Source organism: Lissotriton vulgaris, chromosome 10 (assembly GCF_964263255.1).
Source record: "Lissotriton vulgaris chromosome 10, aLisVul1.2, whole genome shotgun sequence".
Classification (NCBI taxonomy): domain Eukaryota; kingdom Metazoa; phylum Chordata; class Amphibia; order Caudata; family Salamandridae; genus Lissotriton; species Lissotriton vulgaris.
In genome coordinates, this window is record NC_141698.1 from 944,750,529 (window position 1) to 944,775,208 (window position 24,680).

At 45.6% G+C, this 24,680-nt stretch overlaps 1 protein-coding gene across 1 annotated transcript in view; it reads left to right on the forward strand.

Annotated features, from left to right (window-relative positions):
* Positions 1-24,680, forward strand: part of LOC147689045 (serum paraoxonase/arylesterase 2-like) — an 856,840-nt gene that overhangs the window by 621,229 nt on the left and 210,931 nt on the right. Inside the window, exon 6 of the mRNA XM_086941933.1 lies at positions 9,659-9,785. Within this exon, the coding sequence (XP_086798059.1) occupies positions 9,659-9,785 (127 nt within the window). The remainder of the gene's footprint in view (positions 1-9,658; positions 9,786-24,680) is intronic.

Here is a 24,680-nt window from a genome sequence, read left to right on the forward strand (position 1 = left end):
TTGGGTGGCTTCTGAAGACAAGACCGTCACAGTAATCATTGTGTTCTGCCTGATGGGTAGAGGGCAGATGATCACAGTTAGTAAAATAACGTAGACTTACTTAGGACAGAGTGCTGCACCTGGGAAAATGAATGATTTGAGTGTTTGTTTAATTTTATGCAAAATAAATTCACAGGTAATTTTAAACAACTTCTTGGGTTCACTAATGAACAGTTCTTCTGTTTTAAAACCAGAAGTAGGAATAGTTAATACTCTGGGATTCTGAGAAAAAGCAAGATATTGAGAGAGGAGGAACTAGAGTAACTGCTATGCAACATGGAGAGCAAGTTACCGGTCTGTCTTGACTCTTAAGAGCCAAGACTTGAGCTGATCCATTGGAACATATGGCATGGAAAACGTGCCACAAATATTACGTAAAAATATAATACACTGTCATAAAAATTTTAAAACATTTATTTCTTTGACAAGTGTTTCACCTTGGTACATCAGATTATATTACTGCATTAAGAGGTATTTATTAAAAGTGAAAGTTTTTAACCATGAACTTAAAAAAATACATGCCTCCAGCTCCCACTTCAATGGCAATAACATTAGAGAATTTAGAGGCAAGCCAGTTGTCATGTAGACCCTATATGTGGGCTACATTCTTGTTTTACATGTAGCAATATTATAGTGCATTAAATCAAACATAAAGGATTTTTATACAGCACACATCCTTACGTATTTCAATGTTTTCTCATATGCAATAATGAAAAAATAGAAGGCATGATATAATAAAATATTTGCTTGGGATCGCACAATTTTTTCAAGTTGCCAAGCCGGGGTTGATTCCAGGTATTCTGTTCTCACATTGTGTAATTCATCCACTAAATTGGTACACCTTTCTCGTTCTTGTTTAACATCAAAGTTGAATGCTTTGTCTTTCTTGGTGCATGAGGTTGGAGCATGGGTAGAAGGGAGAAGACACAAGCAAGCTCAGATCATTCTGTGTTTGAGAGTTCAAGAGGACCATGAGTTGAACCAAAGCTTAGCATCTAGCTCGAGCCTTCGGTAACACACCCATCTCTATACTTTCCTCTGGGTATTCTGTGCCTGAGATAATCTTAGATGCTGCTGACAGTATGATACCTGTTGTGCATGTGAGAATATCATAGCTTGCACTGCTGATGACCATCATGTAGATGTGCTGCATGTGAGGGGAACTTCCCCCTGCCAAAATGCTCCACATTGTGGGCCTGACTCACAAAGATAACTTTTGAGTAAGTTTATTATTACTTCTCAGAATTCACAAACTGCACTTTTGTAGTAACTTGTAGTAAGTTCAATACTACACATGGCCAACCGTACAGGTACTGTAACACTCTCCCGTAGAAATTAACAAAGGTAAGGACAAAAGTGCAGTTTTTGAATATTAAATATAGTAAACACACTCAAAAGTGTACATTACTACAACATTACATTTTGTGTGCAGCACTTTGTAGAAAGTTTTGTAGTACAACTACGATACTACAGGATATACCTAAAAGTGCATTTTTCTAATCAAACCCATTTTGAGGGTGTTTATTCACAGGCTTGAAGCACTATTGCAGTCACTGTCCATGTTCTGGGCATGAGGGGTAAGTTTGCATTGTTTCTGACCAGAGTGGAATGTGGTCTTGTGAATGTAAAGGAAGCGAGTACTCCTGCCTGATGCAGTACCTGTTTTGTGCATGAATCTTACTATGTGTATGGGTCAAGTATGCACTCATAAACCCAGTGGTGTTCGTTAAACTTGAACCAAATCCGAAATACTACTTGTATGTTTGTATCTAATGGAGTCCTTAAGTGATGCTGTTCAGTGCCATCTTTGTTCCATGTCTTTGAAGGAAGCTAGCAGTGCCCCTGCAATAGCACATTTATTCCATGTCTTTGAAGGAATCTTGTACTGGCTGGGTCTGCAGTACCACACTCATTCCATGGTGCTGAAGTAAGCTTGCACTGGCCCTGAGTACCACATTTGTTCCATGTCTTAAAAAAAAAGCTTGCACTGGCCCATAAGCGCCATATTTGTTCCAAGTCTTTGAATGAAGCTTGCACTGGCCCTAAAGTACCACATATGTTCCTTGTCTTTGAGGAAAGCTTCAAGTACAACATTCGTTCATTTCTCTAATAGAAACTTGCACTGGTTCTACAGTATCACACATGTTCCATGTCTTTTCAGAGATGGTTGTGATGTTCTTGTCCAGTGCTGTATGTCTTACGTGTGTTAGTCAAGTACCCCTTGATCTCTTGCTCCCTATACTCTATTTATTTCTGTGTGTTTTATGTCTTACCATATTACTGTTTTAGCTTTCTCACCAACCTCATGTTTTCTAAAAATGGTACATAATATTGCTGCAAGAAAAGGGTCTTTACGTTATCCCACTTCAGTTATTCATCAAGACAGCTTGCCATTCACATATTATTTCAGCCCTTCAGAACATCTTACATTCAACTGAGCAGTGGATCATCCCTCTTCAAACATTGGCATTGTTGCCAATGTTTGGCTCTGCCTACTAGACAACTGTTGATCTTTAGGATGTCAGAAAGTCTGGGAAATTCTATTTTGATGCATACTTTGTATTACTTTGCATCTAGAGAAGTTCAACCTGAGGAGATATTTCCTTTAATTTACCACCCACCAGCTTACTTTCAAATGAACACTATTGCTAATTAAATAATGAGAGTACAAGCAGCCCCGCTGCCATTCCTACTGAACTTTCTTATGTAGAGTGGCATGCATCTCTACTGTAAGCTTCAAAATCATCCACCATCGGGAAACAGTATTATGCTTACTCTATCATTTTTTACTGATCCAAGATGGCAGACCAGTGAAAAGCCTTACTTTTTCATATCTTTAATAAAGCACATGCCCTCACATTTAGTTGGCACATTGTTTTCTTTTGTCCATATTTCCTTCTTTCATAATTTATTTTAGCTTATGCTTGGGCTTCAGGGGAAAACACCATCTTGTTTTTTGAAGGGCAAGTGGTAATATTTTGATGTCAAGACTCTTCCCTTCAAAAGTCCACAAAAATCAGACTCACAAGGTCTTCTGTGCTGGTTAAAGTCAGACACACATAGTCTGCTGTGCTGGTCCAGGAGTGGTCATTCAGGGTTTAGTGTAGCTTACTTCAAGAGCTTTAAATTATACTAGTGGACCAATGCACCAGATACTCAGCCTGTGCCTTCTATGCCACCACCTGTCCAAGCTCTGCTCCTTCCTAGTGGGTGTTGCACATGTGTTTGAGCAGTGTGCATGAGTGAATGCATGATAGCCACCATGATTTATAAGGGTATTGTGAGGAATTTGCGTGTGTGAATGCAAGATTAACATTGTCTTTTGTGAATGCAGGGTAATGGCCTACAGGTTGAACTTTGTGCTTGTGTGAGTGCAGGGTAAGGTATATGTCTGTTTGAGTGCAGTATGAGGGATGTGCCTATGTGAGGGCAGCAGTGTGAATGTAGGGTCCCTGCATGTTGCCTTTATGTGCAAATGGCTTTACTAATGGTTTTTAGGGCCATGGCTTTGACTTGCTTAAATACAGTGCAAGGAGTGTCAAAACAGTAGTGTGTGTATGAGAATGGTTGTGAGTTTTGATGTGTCTGATGCAAACTCTTTCGAAGGGGGTTGAAGAGTGCCAGGGGGGAACAGAGTCACAGAGATGTCAGCCTAGTCAGGGGGCCCAGCAAAGGGAAGCCTTGCAGTGCAAAATGATATGCTAGACAAAACGTAAACACTTTTCTGACTTTAGGTGTGTGCTGTAACGTGCTACACACATGAAAAGGTAGAGAAGTTTGGAAAAAAGAAATAATTTCTCACTCAACAGCAATCTAAAAGAAACATTATTTTCATCACAAAGCCCTGAATACAAATTTTTGTAGACTGGACTTTCTACAAAAAACCATGGGTCGTGTTTTGGAAATGCTCATATGCCAATCATGATACACTCCCTTGGCACAAAGCAATGAAAAGCAGGACAATCTCTACTGTGTCAGTTTAGGACTACTTTCCAGTGGAAATAAAGCTTTATGATGGCAGTTGGATAGCTTTTGAAATCCCTCTAACATTTTGATGGCTGGAGTAAAACTGGCAGATGCAGTCAACTTGTGTCAATGTCAGCTTCAATGATATGCTGGACAGCTGCACCAAGTGCTGATTGCTACTGCTGCAGTAAAGCTAGATTAGAAGGAGATGTGAAGAGTGCTCTTTCGCATTTGGTACATTTCTTTTTTTTCTCTGGCTCACTGCTAAAACATTAGCTAATTTGTAGATTCAGACCTAATACCACACCAGCTGAGTAGCACAGGCCCCTGCAGTAACAGCGGGAACCCAACCCTTAATGGAGCCTCTGACTGTTTAAGTGTTCCCCATTCAGTTCAAGGTCAGAGAATATTTATGAGAAATGGGAGACTAAGTTGCCCCTTCACACATTGGGGCCGATTCCGATCTAGGTCGGAAGGGCACCGAATCGGGTTCGGCATTAGCGGATCCGATTCGGAGGCTGGATTTCCGTCCGAGCCGTACAGGGGTCCGGACGTCAAAGTACAATGCGAACAAGCGGGATATCTCTGTCCGAATCGTTTCCGGGTCAGAACCGCTCCATACGACTCAGTCACAAGCAAACCATGGCGGGCAATGGAGACGTTTCACGACTGAGCTAGTAAGATGCTCGATTAGGACAGCCAGATTGAGTCTGAGCGTCCAGCTCGCAATAGCTCCAGAAGTCGGTTTTGGGGGTCCGCTTCGGACCCCCTGTTACCCGCTGCCTTAGGACTCGGACAGAGGGGGAGACCCATGGGTCTCACAACACAGGCACGTACGGTGCGGATGGCACCGACGCGTATCCACTGTGGGGGGAACACTTGTCCGCGACGTACCCACTCAGTCGATGGAAGCCCATGTACGCATCGTAAGACGGCTCCCATTGACTTCTATGGTAGTCCGATCGAACCGAGTCTGACAGCATACAGCCGCATCGGTCAGAAAACACCCCGGATCCGGCTCGGTCGGAATGCTTTCCGACCCAGATCGGAATCGGCCCTATTGTGTACAGAGGGCATCATTTTGCTACACTACTGTTCCAAGCTCCAGAAACATTTAAGGCATTGACAAAGTGGGCAATTGACCTTGCCCCCTACCTTTCAAGGGACACTGTGAAGTCAGAAGACTTTCTCTCCCTCTCTATCTTTCGCAAAGTATCACACACTCTTCTTTCTCTATATCTCCCCTCTCTACTTCACATTTCTGTACTTCACTTCTCTCTACCTATATATCATTGCATCTCATCTCTCACCCCACAAATCATTAAGGGCCAGATGTAGGAAATTACTGAATTTCGGCCATTACCGACTGGTATTAGGCATTTGGGGATGTAGGTGGCTACATTTCAGATTCGGTAATTTACCAAATCGGTATTTAAGAATTCGGTAAATTACCAAATTCTTAAATACCGGTTCGGTAAATTACCGAAACTGAAATGTAGGAAGCACTCAAGTGAGTGCTTTTCACCTGTAAAGATTCGTTATTTATCACCAACTACAAGTTGAGAGCAGTCTCGGGAGAGACGTCATCTTGTAGAGGGCAGCCCTGCCAGCTAACATCAGCTGCAGAGATTCCCAGTGTTTCGAATCCTCCTTAAGCCTTTCAAGTTGCGGATCAAGATTTTGCCAAGGTATTTGAGCCTAACCGGACTAACTGGGGCCAAGCAGTCAAATGGCAAGCAAGGGGATTCTCCCGACTGGGGGTATATAACTGACTCGGCCCAATTGATTGTATAGCCCGAGTGTTCCCAAAATATTCAAAAGATTTGAAATACTCTGTTTATGGAATTCTGGGGCATAGCAACGTATAACAGCACATCATAAGCATACAGGGAGATTCTTTCTTCCCATCCCCCTGCCGTGAATAGAGGATCTCAGCGGATCCACTCTATTAGAGGTTCGAGCGCCAGGGCGAATAAAATGGGCGACAATGGTCACCCCCGCCAGGTGCCTCTATGCAGCTCAAAGCTGCGTGAAACTGCTCCATTCACCCTGACCCTGGCCACAGGGGTCATGTAGAGGAGTTTGCCCCATGCTCTGAATTTGGGACCAAATCCTAGTTTATCCAGAACTGCAAACATGTAGTTCCACTCCACTAACTCAAATGCCATTCTGAAGTCTAGGGCCATCATATGGTTTGCATATCCCTGCAATATTTAGTCAGGTGGAGGACCCCGTATAGACGTCTCAAGTCAGTCGCCTGCTCCTAACTGGAATTAATCCTGACTGGTTGGGGTGTATTATTGAAGGCAGAACCGCCCTCAGTCTAGTGGCCAATATTTTAACTAACACCTTGACTTCCACATTTAGCAGGGAAATTAGCCTATACGAGAAACACAATATTCTTTACCTATTTTGTTGGTCTATCACCTAAAGGTAACAGCATGTAAAATATAATGCACACACCTTAAATGAAAAATAATTGCAAGTTAAAATAATCTCAAAAAATGTATTGCCTGGTAGGAAAGCTCAGTTCATTTGTGTGCTCTTTTCAGATGGGGTCTATTTACAAACTTCCCTTTATTCTAGTCACAAACCTGTGGGCAGAAACCATTTGTTCTGCCTTCCCTATCTTTTCTAAGCGGACATCTCCATCACATGTGCAAAGATCTCCACACAGGTAGGTATGCGTTATAAGAGTAAACAAGGGCGGATGTGGGGGAGTGGGTGGAGAATGGTGAATTCCTACTCAATGGGCGGGGATTAGAGAGGGGTAAGGAGGACTTAGGGGATAAGGAAAGGTTTAGGAAACACCCTCCAACAAAAGAGTAAGGCCATTCATATTCACAAGCAGCACTTCTAAAGGTACAACAGCCAAAAATTATCCAAAACAGACAAACGTGTACTGCAACTCAGCTTTGGAGTGATAGCCGGATTTAGATCTTGGCGGATGGGTTACTACATCACAGTGGTGATGGATATCCTGTCCACCAAAATATTAATCCTATAGGATTTAATGGGGTTTATATTTCAGTAGACGGATATCTGTGACAGAGTAATCCGCCCACTAAGATCTAAATCAGACCGGAAGTCCAGCACCACACATAGTCACTCACAGGTTCTGCTACACACTCCCTATGGAAAACAGTGGAAGCAGGGGCTTATAATAATACTGAGTGGGAAATAAGGTTAATTAAATAATACGATTGAGAATTTAAAATCACACATACAGACACACACATACCCCCCCACACACACGTATATTTAATTTTAAGTATTATATTGATTTTTAAAATATAGATATTTATTGAAATACCTTGATAATTTAACTTTCATTTTAAAAAAAGGTAAACAAAACCTTTTTTTAAATTATTGAAATACATTTTAGGATAACTTACTAAATTATATTTAAATAGAAACATGATATTGAGTGTTGGATTTAAACAAATATTTTAAATAATATTTTTAAACTATATATAAGTTATTTAAATATTTAATAAGCATTTGATTTGATAAGTAAGTGTGCCTTAAAAAATGTTTTAGTTCTTGCTTAATAATTATTGGAATTTAACTCACTTTATTATTTTACATTAAAATATTTTACTTTATTTTAATAATCATTCAATGTTATTGAGTTACAAATAGTAACTTCACACTTTTAGGGACTGGTTCACAAACTGCATTTTGTTTTACCTAAGAAGTAGTACAGTAGTACTACTTGTGGGGTGGCACATCACTAGAACAGTTGACAAAACTTGCATATTTCTGTCAGTGGGATCTCATTGAAATCTCCATATTGGCAGATATAAGGGGTCCTGTTAACCTCAAATCATTTGCGACACTCTCAGAAGAATACCATTTACACCCTTCAGAATTCTTGAGATGCTTACAACTGCATCACTCACGGGGTCAGCATCAGCCTACTGGCAGATCTTCCACTTTTCAATCCCATTGAAGCAAAAATAACATTGGAGCCCTTGAGACGAAATGGGATCTCAAACATCTATCAACTCTTGAGAATAAACAAACCTGACTGTTTTGTTGCCCTGTGTACTTTACACTTTATGGAAACAGTACATCAGTCTATTGTAAGATTATGAATGGACTGAGACAGCAACTACACCACATACTCGCCATCCAAAAACATTTGCATCTCAACTAAATAAAATCTCTACATAGGTATATCTATTCCCCTAGCAGACTGTGGAAAATTTGCATGTCACATTCTCCAGAATGCTCACGAGACAGATTTCATGTAGTCTGGAGTTGCACAATAGTCAATCATTACTTGGCAGGAAATTGGTTCAGTGCTGGCTGGGGTATTGGGAAAACCTGTAGAACATACACAAAATCTATGCCTCCAGGGTGTTACGGCGTACAAGGAGGGATCTAGATACTCCTGTATTATTTTGGGAAAGTGTATCTCCAGGAGAAGATGAACATCATAACTGAAATTTCAAAGGGGCTCTGGCATGTGTTGATTGGATGAGTGGGATGGATCACTGTACGAACAAGGAAAAGATGAAATATCAGGCAAGGTGGTGCTCAATAAAACACAGATTTGAGGCCCACAGTGGAATTATTTTGACCTAGAGACTTTGTTAATTGTAGTGTGATCTAAATGTTTTCACTGGTTCAGAAAGATTTAACTGATTAGCTGATTTCACTGTTACATATATATGCATGAATATGCTAATTATTTAACTTGCTGTGTACATTTTTTGAAACCTTAATAAAAATGTTTATTTTAAAAAAAAAGTACTGCTTTCGGATCCCTATTACCCAAAAATGTAAACGTTCAATCTCTCATTTTTGTTTAGGTCTAGCTAGAGATATTTTTCACTGACTCACTCACTTTCACCCACAAGCCTTCAAACATCACCTGCTTTTGCCTCCATCCACCCAACTCTTACATTTACTCACCAAGGCTCTCCGCTCCAACATTCACTGACTCTCTTATCCACAACCCCCCTCTCAAAAAAATTTCATTTCAATGAAGAAGCATATTTTCTAATCAAAAGTCAGTCCTATCCTACTGACTTTTCCAGTTTGCTGTTGAGATAGATTCATACCTATGGGCTATGGCTCCCTCCAATAAATGTGATAACATGTGCTTTAAAGTGTTTAGGTGTATTTCGCTGTAGTGTTCATGGTGGGTGCAATTGCTGTCCCAAAATGTGCATTGAAATAGTTCCAAAGTCTTAGCAATCTCCGTGGGGATGGGGGTGGGGGTGGTTCTTATATACTATGATTTAGATTAAATTATTTCAGTTCCATATTTCACATTAGCTTATTGTAAAACATTCTCGATAAAAAATCAAAAACTGAAGGAGCAGTGAATCACATAAACAATATCTCTTTTCGGTGAGTGAATTAAGAATGTGTTCACCTATAGATATAGTTGCTTTGCTCCCAAATTGTAAGTGTATTGGTGATGAAGAAGAGATTGATTTCACCTTTGTTGATTGGAAGAGAAGTGTTGTGTTGCAAGTTTGTCAATTAAAGGTCTACAAGGGAAGACTCAGTGTAATTAATTTTCTACTTCAACAAATCAAAAATTGGTGTCTTTCAATGTCATATATGAAAGATCTTATGATTGCAAGAGATTAAGCACATTTTGTAGCTAATCTACACATATTATTTTATTCACTTCTAGATGATTCAGTCTATATTTTTGTGGTTAATCACCCAACAATGAGTACTACAGTGGAAGTATTTAAATTTCAAGAGGAAGAAAAGTCGCTTCTTCACCTCAAAACTATAGAACACAAGCTGCTACAGAGGTATGTAAAAGGTGCATGGAAAGCAAAGTTTAGCAGTTTACGACTGAATATTTTCTTCATATATAAAGTCAGTTGCTTGTAATTCGAAACACGTTGCTATGTACTTACTTACTTGTTCTAATCATGTTGAGCACATGGATTATTGCAAGGGAGCAAAACCTTCTTTAACTTCGGCCTTCTTGACGCCACGTGGACCGACGGTCGATGGAACGAAGCCCATTCAAGTACTGCCCGCAGTGCAACTCGAAGTTCCCGCACACCGATAAACATCCAGTGTGCAACAAATGCTTGTCTCCAGATCACAATGAAGACAATTGCCTAGCTTGTGCCCAGTTCCAGTCCAAAAAGACTATCCGGAATCGACGGGTGGCAAGGCAAGAAATGCAGAGGTCGGCACCAGAGCCCGAGAATATCTTCGGCGACGAGGAAGAACTGGTTGACACCAAAGACTCGGATCAAGAGGAAGATCAGTTCTCCGAGCACGACTCTGAATATTATATCGACGATGAAGAAATCGTCGATGTCGAAGAGTACGAACAAGATACTGTAGCTGTCGAAGATGACTCCGATGACGACGAGGGGCGAACCGTAAGTACACCGCCCCACACAGACTATCCACCAATATCAGAGACTTAGGTTGAGGCATCGCCAACAGGCCTTAGCCAAGATCAAAATACTGGTTCTACAGCCCCGCCATACCGCCCGGCTAACAACATACAAAATGAGCCTTCTGAGACACGTATTACAAGGCCAGGCCCATCGAAACCGAAACTCATCGACACAACAGTCTTCGGACCGAACGTCGTCGAACCCAAGGTAATAAAGCCAAAGGGCGCTGACCCGAAGGCTACCGTTCCATTAACACCTTCGAAGCCAAAGGCCGTCGAATCGATCTCGAAGCCAAGGGCCGTCGAATCGACCTCGAAGCCAAAGCCCGTTGACTCGAGCAAATCAGGTCCAACGGTCAAAAGAGGAAAGAAGGGTGTTGACGAAGACAAAAGGGCTACGCCCAAGGTGGTCGTCGAACCGAAACAGAAACCGAAAGTAGACCACACAAAATCGGTCCAGCCAAAGCCCATCGATCCAAAAAAGGGCATCGAGCCAAAACAACAGGCTCCAAAGACACCTTTAACACCTAAACAGGTTACCGAACCGACAAAACCGCTCGGTCCAAAAACTGTGGTGAAACCAGTAAAGGACGTCGGACCGACAAAACCTGTCGGCAAGCCTCAAAAACCGATCCAGGCACCAAAAGCGGTCGAACCAAGTAAAGGCATCGAACCGAAAAAAGGAAACCAAAAACTACGGCGCCAGAGCAAAAAACTGTGGAAGAGGAGATCATCCCTCCAGACCCATCCAAAGAAGATCAGTCAAAACTATATATTGCCCAAATACAGGGAAAGTGACTGTTTATAAAAGGAAGAAAAGACCACTGCCTAGTGAAGACTTTTCTACAACACCACTGAAAAAGAAGAGAGACTGTGCTACCTCTCCTATTCTTTTCCAACCTATTTCTCCAGCTATGCCTGCTACTCCATACATCTCACACTCACCTGCACGCTCTGACTACAACCTAGATGAAGATCAGGAGGCAGAGGGTGGTTTTGGAGATATACAAAACCATATGTAGACCCCAATACACAACCATGGGGGGATGGAGGTGAGCCAGACAATGAGGGGGCTCTACCCATTACAGACCCTACTGTATATCCAACTAAGCCATCACCCACAGAAGACACAGTGGCTTTTAACTCCTTAATAGACAGGGCTGCAAGCTACCATAATGTATACATGCATTCTGATGCTATAGAAGACGACTTTCTATTTGACACACTGGCAACATCAGAGAGAAGTGTCAAAACTCTCCCCATGTTAAAGGGCGTCCTAAAGCACGCAAATGACATCTTCAAAGACACTGCTAGGGCACGTGTCATCAACCCTAGAATATAGAAAAAGTATAGGGCTGCACCTGTAGACCCTACATACATCAGGGGACAACTGCCTTTAGACTCATTGGTGGTATCCAACGCACAAAAGCGTGCAAATTCACAAACCACTGGAGAAGCTCCTCCTCCTGCCAAGGAGTCTAAGATTCTTGAGCCATCAGGCAAAAGAGTAGCAGCTCAAGCAGCAAACTCATAGAGAATAGCCAATACACAGGCCTTGCTGGCCAGATATCACAGGGCACACTATGATACTTTAGAGGGACTTCTCCAACATTTACCAGAGCCTTACAAAGAGCAGGCAGATGAACTTATACAGGAGGGAAAGCTCATCAACAATGCCTCCATTAAGTGTGCTCTAGACGCGGCAGATATGGCTGCCAGATCTATTAACACAAGCGTACTGCTTAGAAGGCACGCATGGCTTCGCATATCTGGATTCAAAAATGAAGTACAGGCCACAATTCTTAACCAGCCTATAAATCCAGATTTTTTGTTTGGTCCAGCAGTTGACTCAATTCTGGCCAAAATGAAAAAGGACAACGAAACGGCAAAGTCCATGGGAGCCCTTCAATCCCAGCAACACAGAGGCTCCTTTCGTCACTCAAGTTACAGAGGAATGGCGCGAGGTAACACATCGCAGCAATCCTCCACTTACAAAACAAATACGCAATCCACATACAATAAAAATACGAACAGAGGTGGATACGTAGGAAATAACACAAAAGGCAGGGGTCGTGGAGGCAATGCCAATAGATCCTCCACTAACACCAAACAGTGACTTCTTGCCACTACCCCCAGACCATATAACACCAGTCGGGGGAAGATTACAACAATTCCTGCCAATCTGGTTAAACATCACTACAGACAGGTGGGTAAGGCAAATTATCCAACATGGCTATTGCCTAGAACTCACGTCAACACCACCCAACATACCACCCGTGCACCGTCCAATGTCGCAGGAACATATAACATTACTGCAGCAAGAGGTCATCAGTATGCTACAAAAGGGGGCCATAGAACCAGTCCCACTCCAACATCAAGGAACAGGAGTATACTCACTATACTTCCTCATTCCCAAAAAGGACGGGTCTCTCAGTCCAATATTGGACCTCAGGCCCCTCAACCAGTACATTTTATCAGAACATTTTCACATGCTCACTCTGCAACAAGTCTTACCACTGCTGCGGCAGGGAGACTTCCTTGCAACTGTAGACCTCAAAGACGCATACTTCATATACCAATACACCCTGCTCACAGAAAGTATCTCAGGTTTACGATTCAAGTACAACACTAACAGTTCAAAGTCCTGCCATTCGGTGTAACAACAGCTCCACGGGTGTTCACAAAATGCCTAGCAACAGTGGCTGCGCATCTCAGGAGACAGAACATTCATGTATATACATACCTGGACGATTGGCTAATACAAGCGCCATCGGCCCAGCAATGTGCCAGCCACATTTCAAAGATCATTCATCTCCTGCACAGTCTAGGTTTCTCGCTGAACTACCCGAAGTAGCACCTGCAACCCTCCCACGTCCAACAGTACCTGGGAGCAACAATAGATACACTAGCAGCAAAGGCATATACGAACGCAGCACGTATAAACGAAATGCAAACGTTAATCCAAAGGTTCACACCCATCACTCATTTCCAGCTCGAGTGTTTATGCAACTCATAGGCATGATGGCCTCGTGCATTTTCATAGTCCCTCATGCCAGGTTACACATGCATCCGCTTCAGGAATGCCTAGCAAAACAGTGGAACCAGGCTCAAGGGCAATTACAGGACCTTGTGTTGGTGACCAGTCAAGCATACAACTCTCTGCCTTGGTGGAATCCACAAAACCTTTGCAAAGGACGACTGTTCCAAGAGCCTGTCTCACAAATAGTGATGACAGCGGACGCATCCCTGCAAGGCTGGGGAGCCCATGTCCTGCATTACACAGTTCAGGGACTATGGACTATACAACAGAAAAAGATGCACATCAACCTTCTGGAGTTGATGGCAATCTTCCTAGCACTAAACACATTCAAAAAACACTTATGCAACAAGGCTGTGTTGATCCGGACGGACAACATGACAGCGCTGTATTATATTTAAAAACAAGGAGGGACACACTCCCCACAGCTGTCGCATCTGGCTCAAAGCATGTGGAAATGGGAAATTCAAAGGAACATGTTTCTCATGGCAGAACACCACTCAAGCGAAAACAATCAGATGGCCGACCTGCTCAGCAGGCACAGTCAACAGATGCATGAATGGGAGATTCACCCCAATGTGCTCCAACCATTCTTCCGGAAAAGGGGACAACCGGAAATAGATCTGTTTACCACAAGCGAAAACGCAAAATGCCAGTACTTTGCCGCCAGGTTCCCACATCCGCAGTCGCAGGGCAATGCGATATGGATGAACTGGTCAGGTAAATTTGCGTACGCTTTTCCCCCAGCTCCACTAATACCGCTAGTGGCACGCAAAATGCGCCAACATTCACTAACGCTTATCCTAGTTCCTCCCACATGGGCGAGACAACCATGGTACACAACTTTCCTAGAACTGTCAGTGGTGCCTCATCAAGGACTGCGACTAACACCCAATCTTCTAATTCAGAACCATGGTGAAATCCAGCACCCAGACCCGCAACAGCTGAACCTGGCGATCTGGCTCCTGAGATCCTAGAGTTTGGATACCTAAACTTGCCTCCAGACTGCATGAATATTATCAAAGAGGCAAGAAGACCCACTATTAGGGCATGCTATGCGGCTAAGTGGAAATGATTTGTCATTTACTGCAGTAACAACGACATAAACCCATTGGACGCTTCCACACAAAACATCATTTGCTATCTCTTGCACCTACATTGTTGCAATTTAGCCTACTCATCCATCAGGATACATCTAGCTGTGTTAGAAGCATATCTCCAAAACAGGTAACACCTTTCACTATTTAGAGTGCCAGCAATTAAAGCATTTATGGAGGGACTCAAACGAGTCATTCCCCCAAGGCACCCACCTTCACCAGTCTGGAATCTGAACATCGTTTTAACCAGACTTATGGGACCACCTTTTGAACCACTACACTCATGCGAACTACAATTTCTTACTTGGAAAGTGGCTTTCCTTATTGCCATTCCTTCACTTAGAAGAGTTAGTGCGCTGCAAGCACTCACTATTCAGGAGCCATTCATTCAAGTACATGCAAATAGAGTAGTTCTCAGAACAAACCCTAAATTCATGCCAAAAGTGGTATCCCAGTTCCATATAAATCAAACAATAGACTTGCCAGTGTTCTTTTAAAACCTACAGACAGTTGCTGAAAGGGCCCTGCATACTCTAGATGTCAAAAGAGCTCTGCTATATTATATACAAAGAACTAAGGCATTTCGAAAGACAAAACAGTTGTTTGTTGCTTTCTCACCACAACACAAAGGCAACCCTATTTCTAAATCAGGTATAGCCAGATGGATTGTTAAGTGCATTCAGATATGTTACTTAAAGGCAAAACGCACCTTAACAGCTCCCCCTAGGGCGCATTCTACACGCAAACTAGGGGCATCCATGGCTTTCCTGGGAAATATTCCTTTACATGAAATTTATAGAGCAGCCACATGGACAACCATACATACATTTACCAAACACTACTGTGTAGATGTACATTCCAAACAGCAAGCTGCTGTAGGACAGGCTGTTCTCAAAACTCTTTTTCAGACTGCTGCAGCTGGCACAGGCAGCCACCGCTAGGGGAGATACTGCTATACATTCTATGCACAGATATGAATTCAGCAGCCCACATACCTCGAACGGAATATGCTACTTACCAGTATGCATCTGTTCTTGGCATGTAGGGCTGCTGAAATTCATATCGCCCACCCGCCTCCCCGGTGCCTGTCGCAGCTGTAGCATTCAGTCTTTGCATGGACATCTCTTACTGTACTATACTCCATCTCTGCCACAATGGTGAAAAACAATCTGAGCATGGAGAGGATGCCCATGCGCACTGTAGTCCAAGGAAGGAGCCACCTATCTCGTGATACTTCGAAGACTCTTCCAGGACAACAATGTGCAATCATCCAGACCCAACACTAGGCGGCGATCTATGCACAGATATGAATGTCAGCAGCCCTACATGCCAAGAACAGATGCATACTGGTAAGTAGCATATTCCTTCATAAGCTAAAATGCAATCTATATGATTTTAGAAAATTCCAGCCTTGGAGAGACTCTGGTGTAAAAAAAACACAATGAAATTGCTTTGATACCTTCATTGCTATAACATAGGTGTCACAGAGCCAAAGTTTCTGAAAATTATACTATCCCTGTTTAGTATGCCTTGTTAGAACAGTAAACAAAGGCTATGGGCCCCCTTATGAGTTGAGGCGTTAATATTCACCCCTGATAAATAATATACCACGGGGTAATTTATTTATTCGGCATGATAAATAAAACCTATTATGAGCTTATGGGATATAACATGCAGATTATGCTATTTTACACACCAAAATATACATGTACAGTAATTACCATATGTTTTGCCCTGTTAAATTTCAGCAAGTTTGCCCTAGCAAAATCTAACAAATGTTGGATGTTGGTTGACTAGGGTATGAACCCAAGTTAGTCAGCAACCACAATCCTAGTCAGGGCAAGAAGCAGGCCAACACTTAATTAACTCCTGCTCACCCTCTGGTAACTTGGCACAGAGCAGTCAGGCTTAACTTAGAGGCAATGTGTAAAGTATTTGAGCAACACTTCAAACAGTAAAAAAGTGAAAAGACCATAAACAAGGATTCCACACTAGGTTAGAAAAATAGAATTAAATGTAATAAACACAACAAGACCAAAACAACAAAAATCCAATAAGTAGAGAGATATAAATTTGTAAAGAATAAACTGTAAAATAGCACCTAGAAGCAATTCCCTCTTACGCAGGATATCTGTTCATGCCGGACTGGGACTGTACTGTAGTTCCTATTTCCCTTATAGGCTATGCGCATTGGAATAATATACACTATAGTTTTGGCATAGGAGTGAGGTCAGTATGCCTCTATCGAGTACATTAACTTAATTACTTTGTGTGCCAGCTAACTCAGAGGCCACTAGAAACTCCTTGACTAAACAAGAAGGGAGTAGTTTCTGGCAACCGCAAAACATGACAACTTTGTTTCCCTTGGAATTGGACCATATCTCAGAATCTTGGAAACAATAGATAACAGTTTCACTCAGTCAATCGTGCATGCTTAGTTTCTTTAGACTTACACAGAAAGAGCTAGACGGGCGTTTCAATAAAATGATTTATTGAACAGTCTTGTTTCTCGTGTAAGAGATATGAGCTGCTACAATCGCAAGACAGTATGCAAGATATAATATGTACAATGTAAGCAGTACGAAATAATACTGCAATAGCACTGTCTTTTAGTTATGACACATATTCATATACATATACATAAATACCACAGGCTAAAATGTGGATACTCGTCTGATGCTTCTAAATAGTTATACCACAGTGTATTTAAACCTAGTGTAGTACTAGGTAAGAAGTAGGTTCTGTATTTTATAGTATGGTAAGCTATAGTTTGTTATATGCCAAGAGTCCCTCTAAGTTCTAGTCAGCTCCATACCTTAGAATGAGAGAGGTGGGAATCTCTTTCCGGATCTCAAACTCTAACACCCCGCAAAGGGATTCAGAACACTGGAAGCTGTATTCTCTGCGAGCAGGGAGGACAGCGTCTGGTCAGTTTGTCAGGCGGGGACTCGAAATCCCTCTGAACTTGCCGTGGCGAGCCGTATCAAGCTGTGCAACCCAGCTGTGGTTTGCCATAGTAAGGGAAGGCATATTTACACCTGGAAGGTGCTTAGGAATGCTAGCATTGACGTAAAGTCAGGCAGAGGAAGACGTAATGAATGAACCCTTAAGGAATAGCAGTTCATGCATAACAGTTCTTGGAGAAATCAATAGTCCTAGGCTAGGGAAAGTCTCAATGGCTTAAGGGTCTGGTTTCTAAGAACTCGTTGTGATGTTGGGATGGACGGATGTAGGTGACCATGCCATATATGTAGAGCATGGCTAATTTGTAAATAAGGGCTGGGATCTTGTGCCTATATAAGGGCAATGCGAATTGTGCCTATATAAGGACATGTATCGGGAAAGCCTATATACAGATATCTAAACCGAAACACAACAGGACAAAGTCAAAAGTTCGGGCTGACCGCGATGGAGCACAGGCCAGGTACAGGGACCCAGTTAGACCCACTAAACAAAAGTATCTTAATCCTGGTTGTGTCAACTAAGATGCGTGGTGCAGCCGAGTGATGCATTGGTGTTCCCCATGCAACAGTGATGATTTGACGGTTCTGAAGGCTAAGCGATTGTTTCAAGATGCAGCAGAGGTGATGCGTCAATCTTCTCAATGCAAGAGTGGTGATGCGTTGGTTCCAAAGTGGTGGCTCCTTCGCAAATGCGCCAGTCCTGTTCCTGTGACAGTGGCAATGCGTTGATTCGGCTCTTGCAGCATAGAATGCATCGGTTTCACTTGAGCAAACATCCTAGGCCCACTTCCAAGGGTCCAGGACTGGGGTGCCATCACTTGACAGTGCAGACTCACATATTGCAGAATCCAGGTGTAGAAGCAGTGGTGTTGGAATTCTTTTATGTCCCTGAGAACAGTAAGCCCTTGGAGTCACTCTGGTTTCAAGTGATGCAGGTTCAGTCCTCATTCAGGTAGAGGTACAGTAGTCAGGCGGGCAGCATAGCAAAGTAGTAGTCACACAAAGCAGCAGTCCAGCAGACTGGCAGTCCCTCAGCAGCACAGCAGTCCTTCTTCCTGACAGAGTGTTCACAAGTCCGGAAGTGGTAGTGCCAGTGGTCCAGTACTGGTACCCAGTTGTGCCTTTGAAGTCGGGGTGACTTTGAAGTGCACAGAAATCCTCCATTCCTGCCCCGGCACCAGACTCACTTCAGGGGGTTAAGCAGACTTTTGTGTGTGGATGTCTAGAGGGAATGCACAAAGCCCAGCTGTCACCCTCCCCAGATGTGTATTGGAGACAGTCTGCAGGAACTAAATGGCTAAAGTTAGAAAATAGTAACTTTCTAAAAGTGGCACCTTCAGAATTGCAATTTAGAATCCGACTCCACCATAAGTTGTGATTTTAAAGGGGAACATCCTTTACAACGTGGATTTTACTCCGCAAGGCTTTCACAACGTGTCCGTTACAACGCAAGTCGTAACCACGACTTGCGCTGGAGGGCACTAGAGGATTAAGAATAGTATATTTACTATTCCAACACCTTCCCTAGTGTCCACGGGGACTGGTGTTAGAATAGTTAATTATTCTATTCTCAATCCACGCCCCCAACGCAAGTCGTGGTAACGACTTGCGTTGTAAGGGACGCGTTGTTAAAGCACTTGTTGTTATGGTACGCGTCGTACATCCGATTTTAAATTGTGATTCCAGAGACATGAAACCTAGGGGTCCAATCTCTTTCCAATTGGAAATTACACTTATAAAATGTAAGAAGCTAATCTCAATACTGTACTATTCGAGAGATAGGCCTTACAGTAGTGAAAACAAGTGTAAGAGTTTTTCTCTACTAGGGCATGTAAAACTTAAAAATGCACGGCCTACGTTTAAAATACACTGCACCCTACCCTTGGGCTATCCAGGGCTTACCTTAGAGATGACGTATATGTATTAAAAAGGAAGGTTGGCAAGAGGGTTAACTTGCCAGGTTGGCATTGCAGTTTGAAACTGCACACACAAGCTCTGCAATGACAGGCCAGACATGTTTAAAAGGCTACTTAAGGAGTGGCAATAACCAGTGCTGCAGGCCCACTAGTAGCATTTAATTTACAGGGCATGGGCACATGTAATACTCTTTACTAGGGACTTATAAGTAAATTAAATATTCCATTGGGGATGAACCAATATTACCATATTTTAGGGAGAGAGTACATGCACTTTAGCACTGGATAGCAGTGGTAAAGTGCTCAGAGTACTGAGGCCAGCAAAAACGGGTCAGAAAAAGTGGAGAAGGTAGGCAAAAGGTTGGGGAAAGACCACCCCAAGGCTGGCAGATCTAATATTGGGCTATTTAACACATTTGTAAATTATTGTATGTGTTAAATAAAACTAAATTCATAATTTTGCCCCCTCTGTAAACATGGGTTTACGGACGGGATGGAATTTATTAAGCCACTTATTTAGGCCCTCCGTGTGAAAAACATATTGAGTATCAGTGCAAAAATTAAAAGATAGAAGCCCAGTAGCTCTCTGCATTATCCTTGTAAAAATATATATATATATATATATATATATTATATATATATATATATATATATATATATATATATATATATATATATATATATATGTATATATATATATATATATATATATATATAAAGGAGAGTGAGATGGGGAGAACTCGTAGGCAGAGGAACATGCGCAAAAATAGAGCATGGGGGTAGACAGATGAGCAAGCATGGGAGAGAGCAAGAAGACATATGCACTCCCATTAAGAGCTAAATGATAAAAAGCATTGACAAAGCCAAGAGGCCTGAACTGATTGTGCTAAACCAGGGCTGTAATGAAGGTAAAGGAGCCTTCCTTATCATTATGTTTTCGTGTGTATGAGAAATTAGGATGCAAAGGAGCTTTTAATATAGTTATGCACACATGCATATAAAATGTGTTGCAGGGGGGCGTGGCCAAGCAGCATGGCCGACAGGACGTGAGCTCTGCCAGCTCCCGTACTGCGGACCCGACAATCCTGTAGTTTATCCTGCCCAGGCTCCGGTGTGCCACCCTGAGCGACCGGAAATATTGCTGAAGGTACGGGGACCGTACTTGCCGAATCCCGGCCGGCGTGAGCAGCGGAGTGGCCGCGGAGTAGCCCCGGTGATCCGGGAGCGGCCGCCTCACCCACGCGAGCCCGTGGTCTGGGCCTGATCGGCCGGGTGAGGTCAGATCCTGACGTGCTCCGGTGGGCCAGCGGGGGACTTGAAGAGCCTGTCCCGGGTCTGGACCCTGACCCAGGGGACGGCGTTGTGAGCGGACGGAGGAGTAGTGGACGGCGCCAGTCCGAGGGACGCGCCGAGTGGAGTCTCGGCCCCGGTGCAACAGATCGCGCGCACCGGTTGGCGGCCAGGGGGGACCGGACTCGTGAGGGCGCCCTGGCGTGCGCTTGCCCGGCTGTGCGGCTACCTGCCTGGGAGAGGGTCTGCCGCCCCAGAGCGGGGGAGCGACTGGAGAGCTGAGGACCGGAGCGTGCCCCTCCCCCACCGGGCCGCCATCTTGGAGTCGGTCGTCGGACCGTGGGCGCCGGAGTGACCGGCGGCGCCTGCAAGTCCGGGTCCCAGAAGAAGCTGCGTGGCCGTGAGGTGAGAGCGGGCTGGGGGCCCAGAGGAGCGCAGACGGGCAGAGGGGACGGCGCAGACACGAGCACTGAGCCCCTGACGGATCGCGCGGGGCTGGCATAGTTCTCCCGGGCCTACCTGCATCCTGGAGCGCAGGGGGGGAGGGGCGCAAGATCCCCCCACTGATTACCGGTGGGGCCCTGGGCCTCTGAGGACTCTACTAGTCGAGGGGCGCAGATTGGACTCCTACTTGCGGAGCCGAGGTGGGGCGCCTGGGGGGCCCCCCCCTTCCTGACTGCTGGCTGGGAGATCGGGGCACACGACCTACTCCGCCCATACAAGCCGGGTGCGGAGTGTGGAGGGGCCTCCTACCTGTGGAGCCCGGCTGGACGAGGGGACACAGCGCCGCACCCACTGGGGGCCACAGGGACCCTTGACGAGATCGCGCCACCCGGCTGGCGAGGTGTGGTTACCGGATTTCTCCTTGCCGGGGCACGACGCTTCCTGACAGTGCCTGCGGTGTCTGGGCCTTGCCTGCGACAGGAGTGTTGGGGGAGTGTGGAAGCCAGACTGACTGTGCAAGGCTGGGAGCTCGGGCGCGACTCCACATGGAACTTTTCACAGACTGGGTGAAGGCGAGATTGGGCTTGCTGCTGCTTTCAAGGCGGGCCATCCCCGCATTGGGATCCTTTCGAAGATGCGTAAGGACAGGGCGTCCCGATCGTCACAGGCCAACACGATCACCCAGTACACCACGCAGAGGCTGCCGCCCCAAAGGATTACACGCCAATCAGGCCAGGATGAGGAGCCAGGGGGCTCCGGTGAGCCCACCCGTGCGGAACTCCTAAAGGCTATCCAGGGCTCCCACTCAGCGTTGGAGAGGCAAATAGAAACAGTCTCCATCGACGTCAATCTCCTGCGGACGGACCTCCGCAAGGTGGCGGACAAAGTCACAGATGCGGAGGCCAATATCGAGCAGCTACAGGGAGAGGTGGCCTCTCTCCGGAAGACGGTCACACACCTTACAGTGACGACTGGAGCCTTGGAACGGAGAGCTGAGGACGCGGAACGGAGGGCGCGTCGCAGCAACATTAGAGTCCTTGGGGTTCCGGAGAGAATGGAGGCGGGAGATCCTGAACGTTTTCTGGAAACGTGGATTAGAGCGAAGCTGTGCCCGCAGGGTCTCTCGGAAGTGTTTGTCATCGAGAGAGCTCACCGAGCCCTGGTTCCCTCACCACAGCCGGGGGCCCCACCGCGAGCTCTGATTGCCAAGATATTGAATTATCGGGATCGAGACTGCATCCTGCGAGCGGCGAGGGAGAAGCCGGACCTAACCATTGAAAATAGCCGGATTTCGATATACCCGGACTATACCCACCAAGTTCAGGAGATGAGGAAATCCTTCTTGGGGGTTAAACAGAAGCTCCGGGCGATGCAGTTGCAATACATGCTGCTGTATCCCGCCAAGCTCAAGGTGCTGGCACAGGGCAAGGCGCACTTCTTTGAATCCCCGGAGGAGGTGTGGGAATGGCTGGAGGTTAGGGGAGATGGGGTTCCACCGGGAGCCCGTGGTGGGTCCAAGGAGACATGGGGGAGCCGTCCCCAGCGGCAGCGGAGGCCCCGGGGCGGACGGAGACGACGCTCTATGTCGGAACACACTGAGGAACCTAGAATCACGGTTGGGGCTGATGGGGGAATGCTCCTGTAACCCTTGCTGCAGGGAGCCGGGGCGGAGTCTCAAAACCCGCTGGAACCTGCGGAAATCCTGGTCCCAGACACGATGCCTGCTGTAGTGCGGGACATGACACCGTCGGACCTGTTGATTCAGGAGACCGGGGGAGCTGGGGCCCTGGAGGTGAATGGCCCACCCTGAGGTGATGTAGGAGCCGTATGTACTTTGTCTTTAGATGGCTACTGTGGATCCCCGGGGTGGAGAGGGGTATAGGTGGTCACTGAATTGACATTGTGCCCGGAGCCAGCAGACTTTGCATTGGGGGGGGGAGAGGGGGGCCGGTGGATTTGCAGTGTGGGAATTGATTGATGTTCGGGAGACGGGGGTACTACTGTTGGAATTGGTCCTGTATGGTCGACTACAGTTGGTCCGGAGCCGGGAGAATTCAATGCGTGTATTGGGTCATGCGGGGAGTTGGGGGGGGGGTGTATGCTGTTCATAGTTGTGTGAGGGTGTGATGGGTTGTGAGGGGTGTGTGGGGAGGCTGTGCACGTCCTGGCACCAGCGGGGGAAGGGCGGGTTGACAGGTTGGGTTGTTGTCGCTATCCTGCTCGTGAGTGGGGGAGGGGGGGAATGTTCTGCTGATGTTGCAATTTTGGGGGGGGGGGGGGGAGGAGGGGGGGAACTGTTTAAGAATGTTGGTATAGGCATCATGTGTATCACTGTTCAGACCCCTAGGAGGCGGTATTTTGGCTGCAGACTGCATGGCCCGGCTGGGCACTTACAGGAAACATGGGATACAAATTTTTAACCTGGAATGTGCGTGGGTTGGGCACTTGTACCAAACGATATAGGGTCCTATCCTTCCTTCGGAGGCATGGCATTTCGATTGCATGTCTGCAAGAAACGCATCTGAATGAGGAGGGGGCGCAAAAGCTGGCTAAAAAATGGCGGGGTCAGGTCTTTCACTCTTCCTTTTCGACATATGCGCGTGGGGTCTTGATCTGGGTAGCGCCCGGAGTCCCCCTCGCGGTACGGTATGCGGAGGCGGACATTGAGGGCAGGTACCTACTGCTGAGGGTGCTGTTGAACGGCAGGGACCTTACGCTACTTAATACATATGCGCCTAACGTAGATGACGCGACCTTCTACCCACAAATGCAAGATGTCTTAGTGTCGGACGTAGACAGCCCTCTCCTGTGGTTCGGGGACTTTAACTGTGTCTTGGACCCTGTCCTGGATAGGCATCCTCCCCGAGCGGGGACGAAGCCTCGCATGATGGCGAGACTGCGCGAGGTCATGGCAAACTTGGGAGCGGTAGATGTGTGGCGTCAGAGTCACCCGTCACAGAAGCTGTACACTTGTTACACCCCTACACACGACACCCATAGCAGGCTAGATAGGGTCCTCGCTGCAAATATGGATGCGTCGTACTCCCTACAGGTCACCCATCTGGCCCGCTTCCTGTCTGACCACTCCCCGGTGTTGTGTGCTACGCGGGACGTCGACCAGCCTTGCCGCCCTCGTACATGGCGGATGCCCGCGGACCTCCTACAGGACCCATTGGGCAGAGATCATGTGCAGACTACACTCACTAATTACGTCGACCTGAACTGGGAGGGGGATGGTGTGCCCCTGTCGACGAAATGGGAGGCTCTGAAGGCAGTGGTACGGGGTGAATGCATGGCTCTTACTTATGGAGTCCGCCGACAGCTGACCCGCGAACTGCGGGAGGCCGAAGACTCCCTGCGGACTCGACAGGCCTCACCAAACCCTGGGGACCCGGAATTGGCCCTGGAGCGGGAAGCCCAGGCGCAAGTTCATTATATACTTACGCGCCTCGACAGATACACGCTGGGTCAATTTAGACAGCGCCTCCACAGGGAGGGGGACAAATACGGCCGATTGTTGGCCTGGATTTTAAAGAAAGA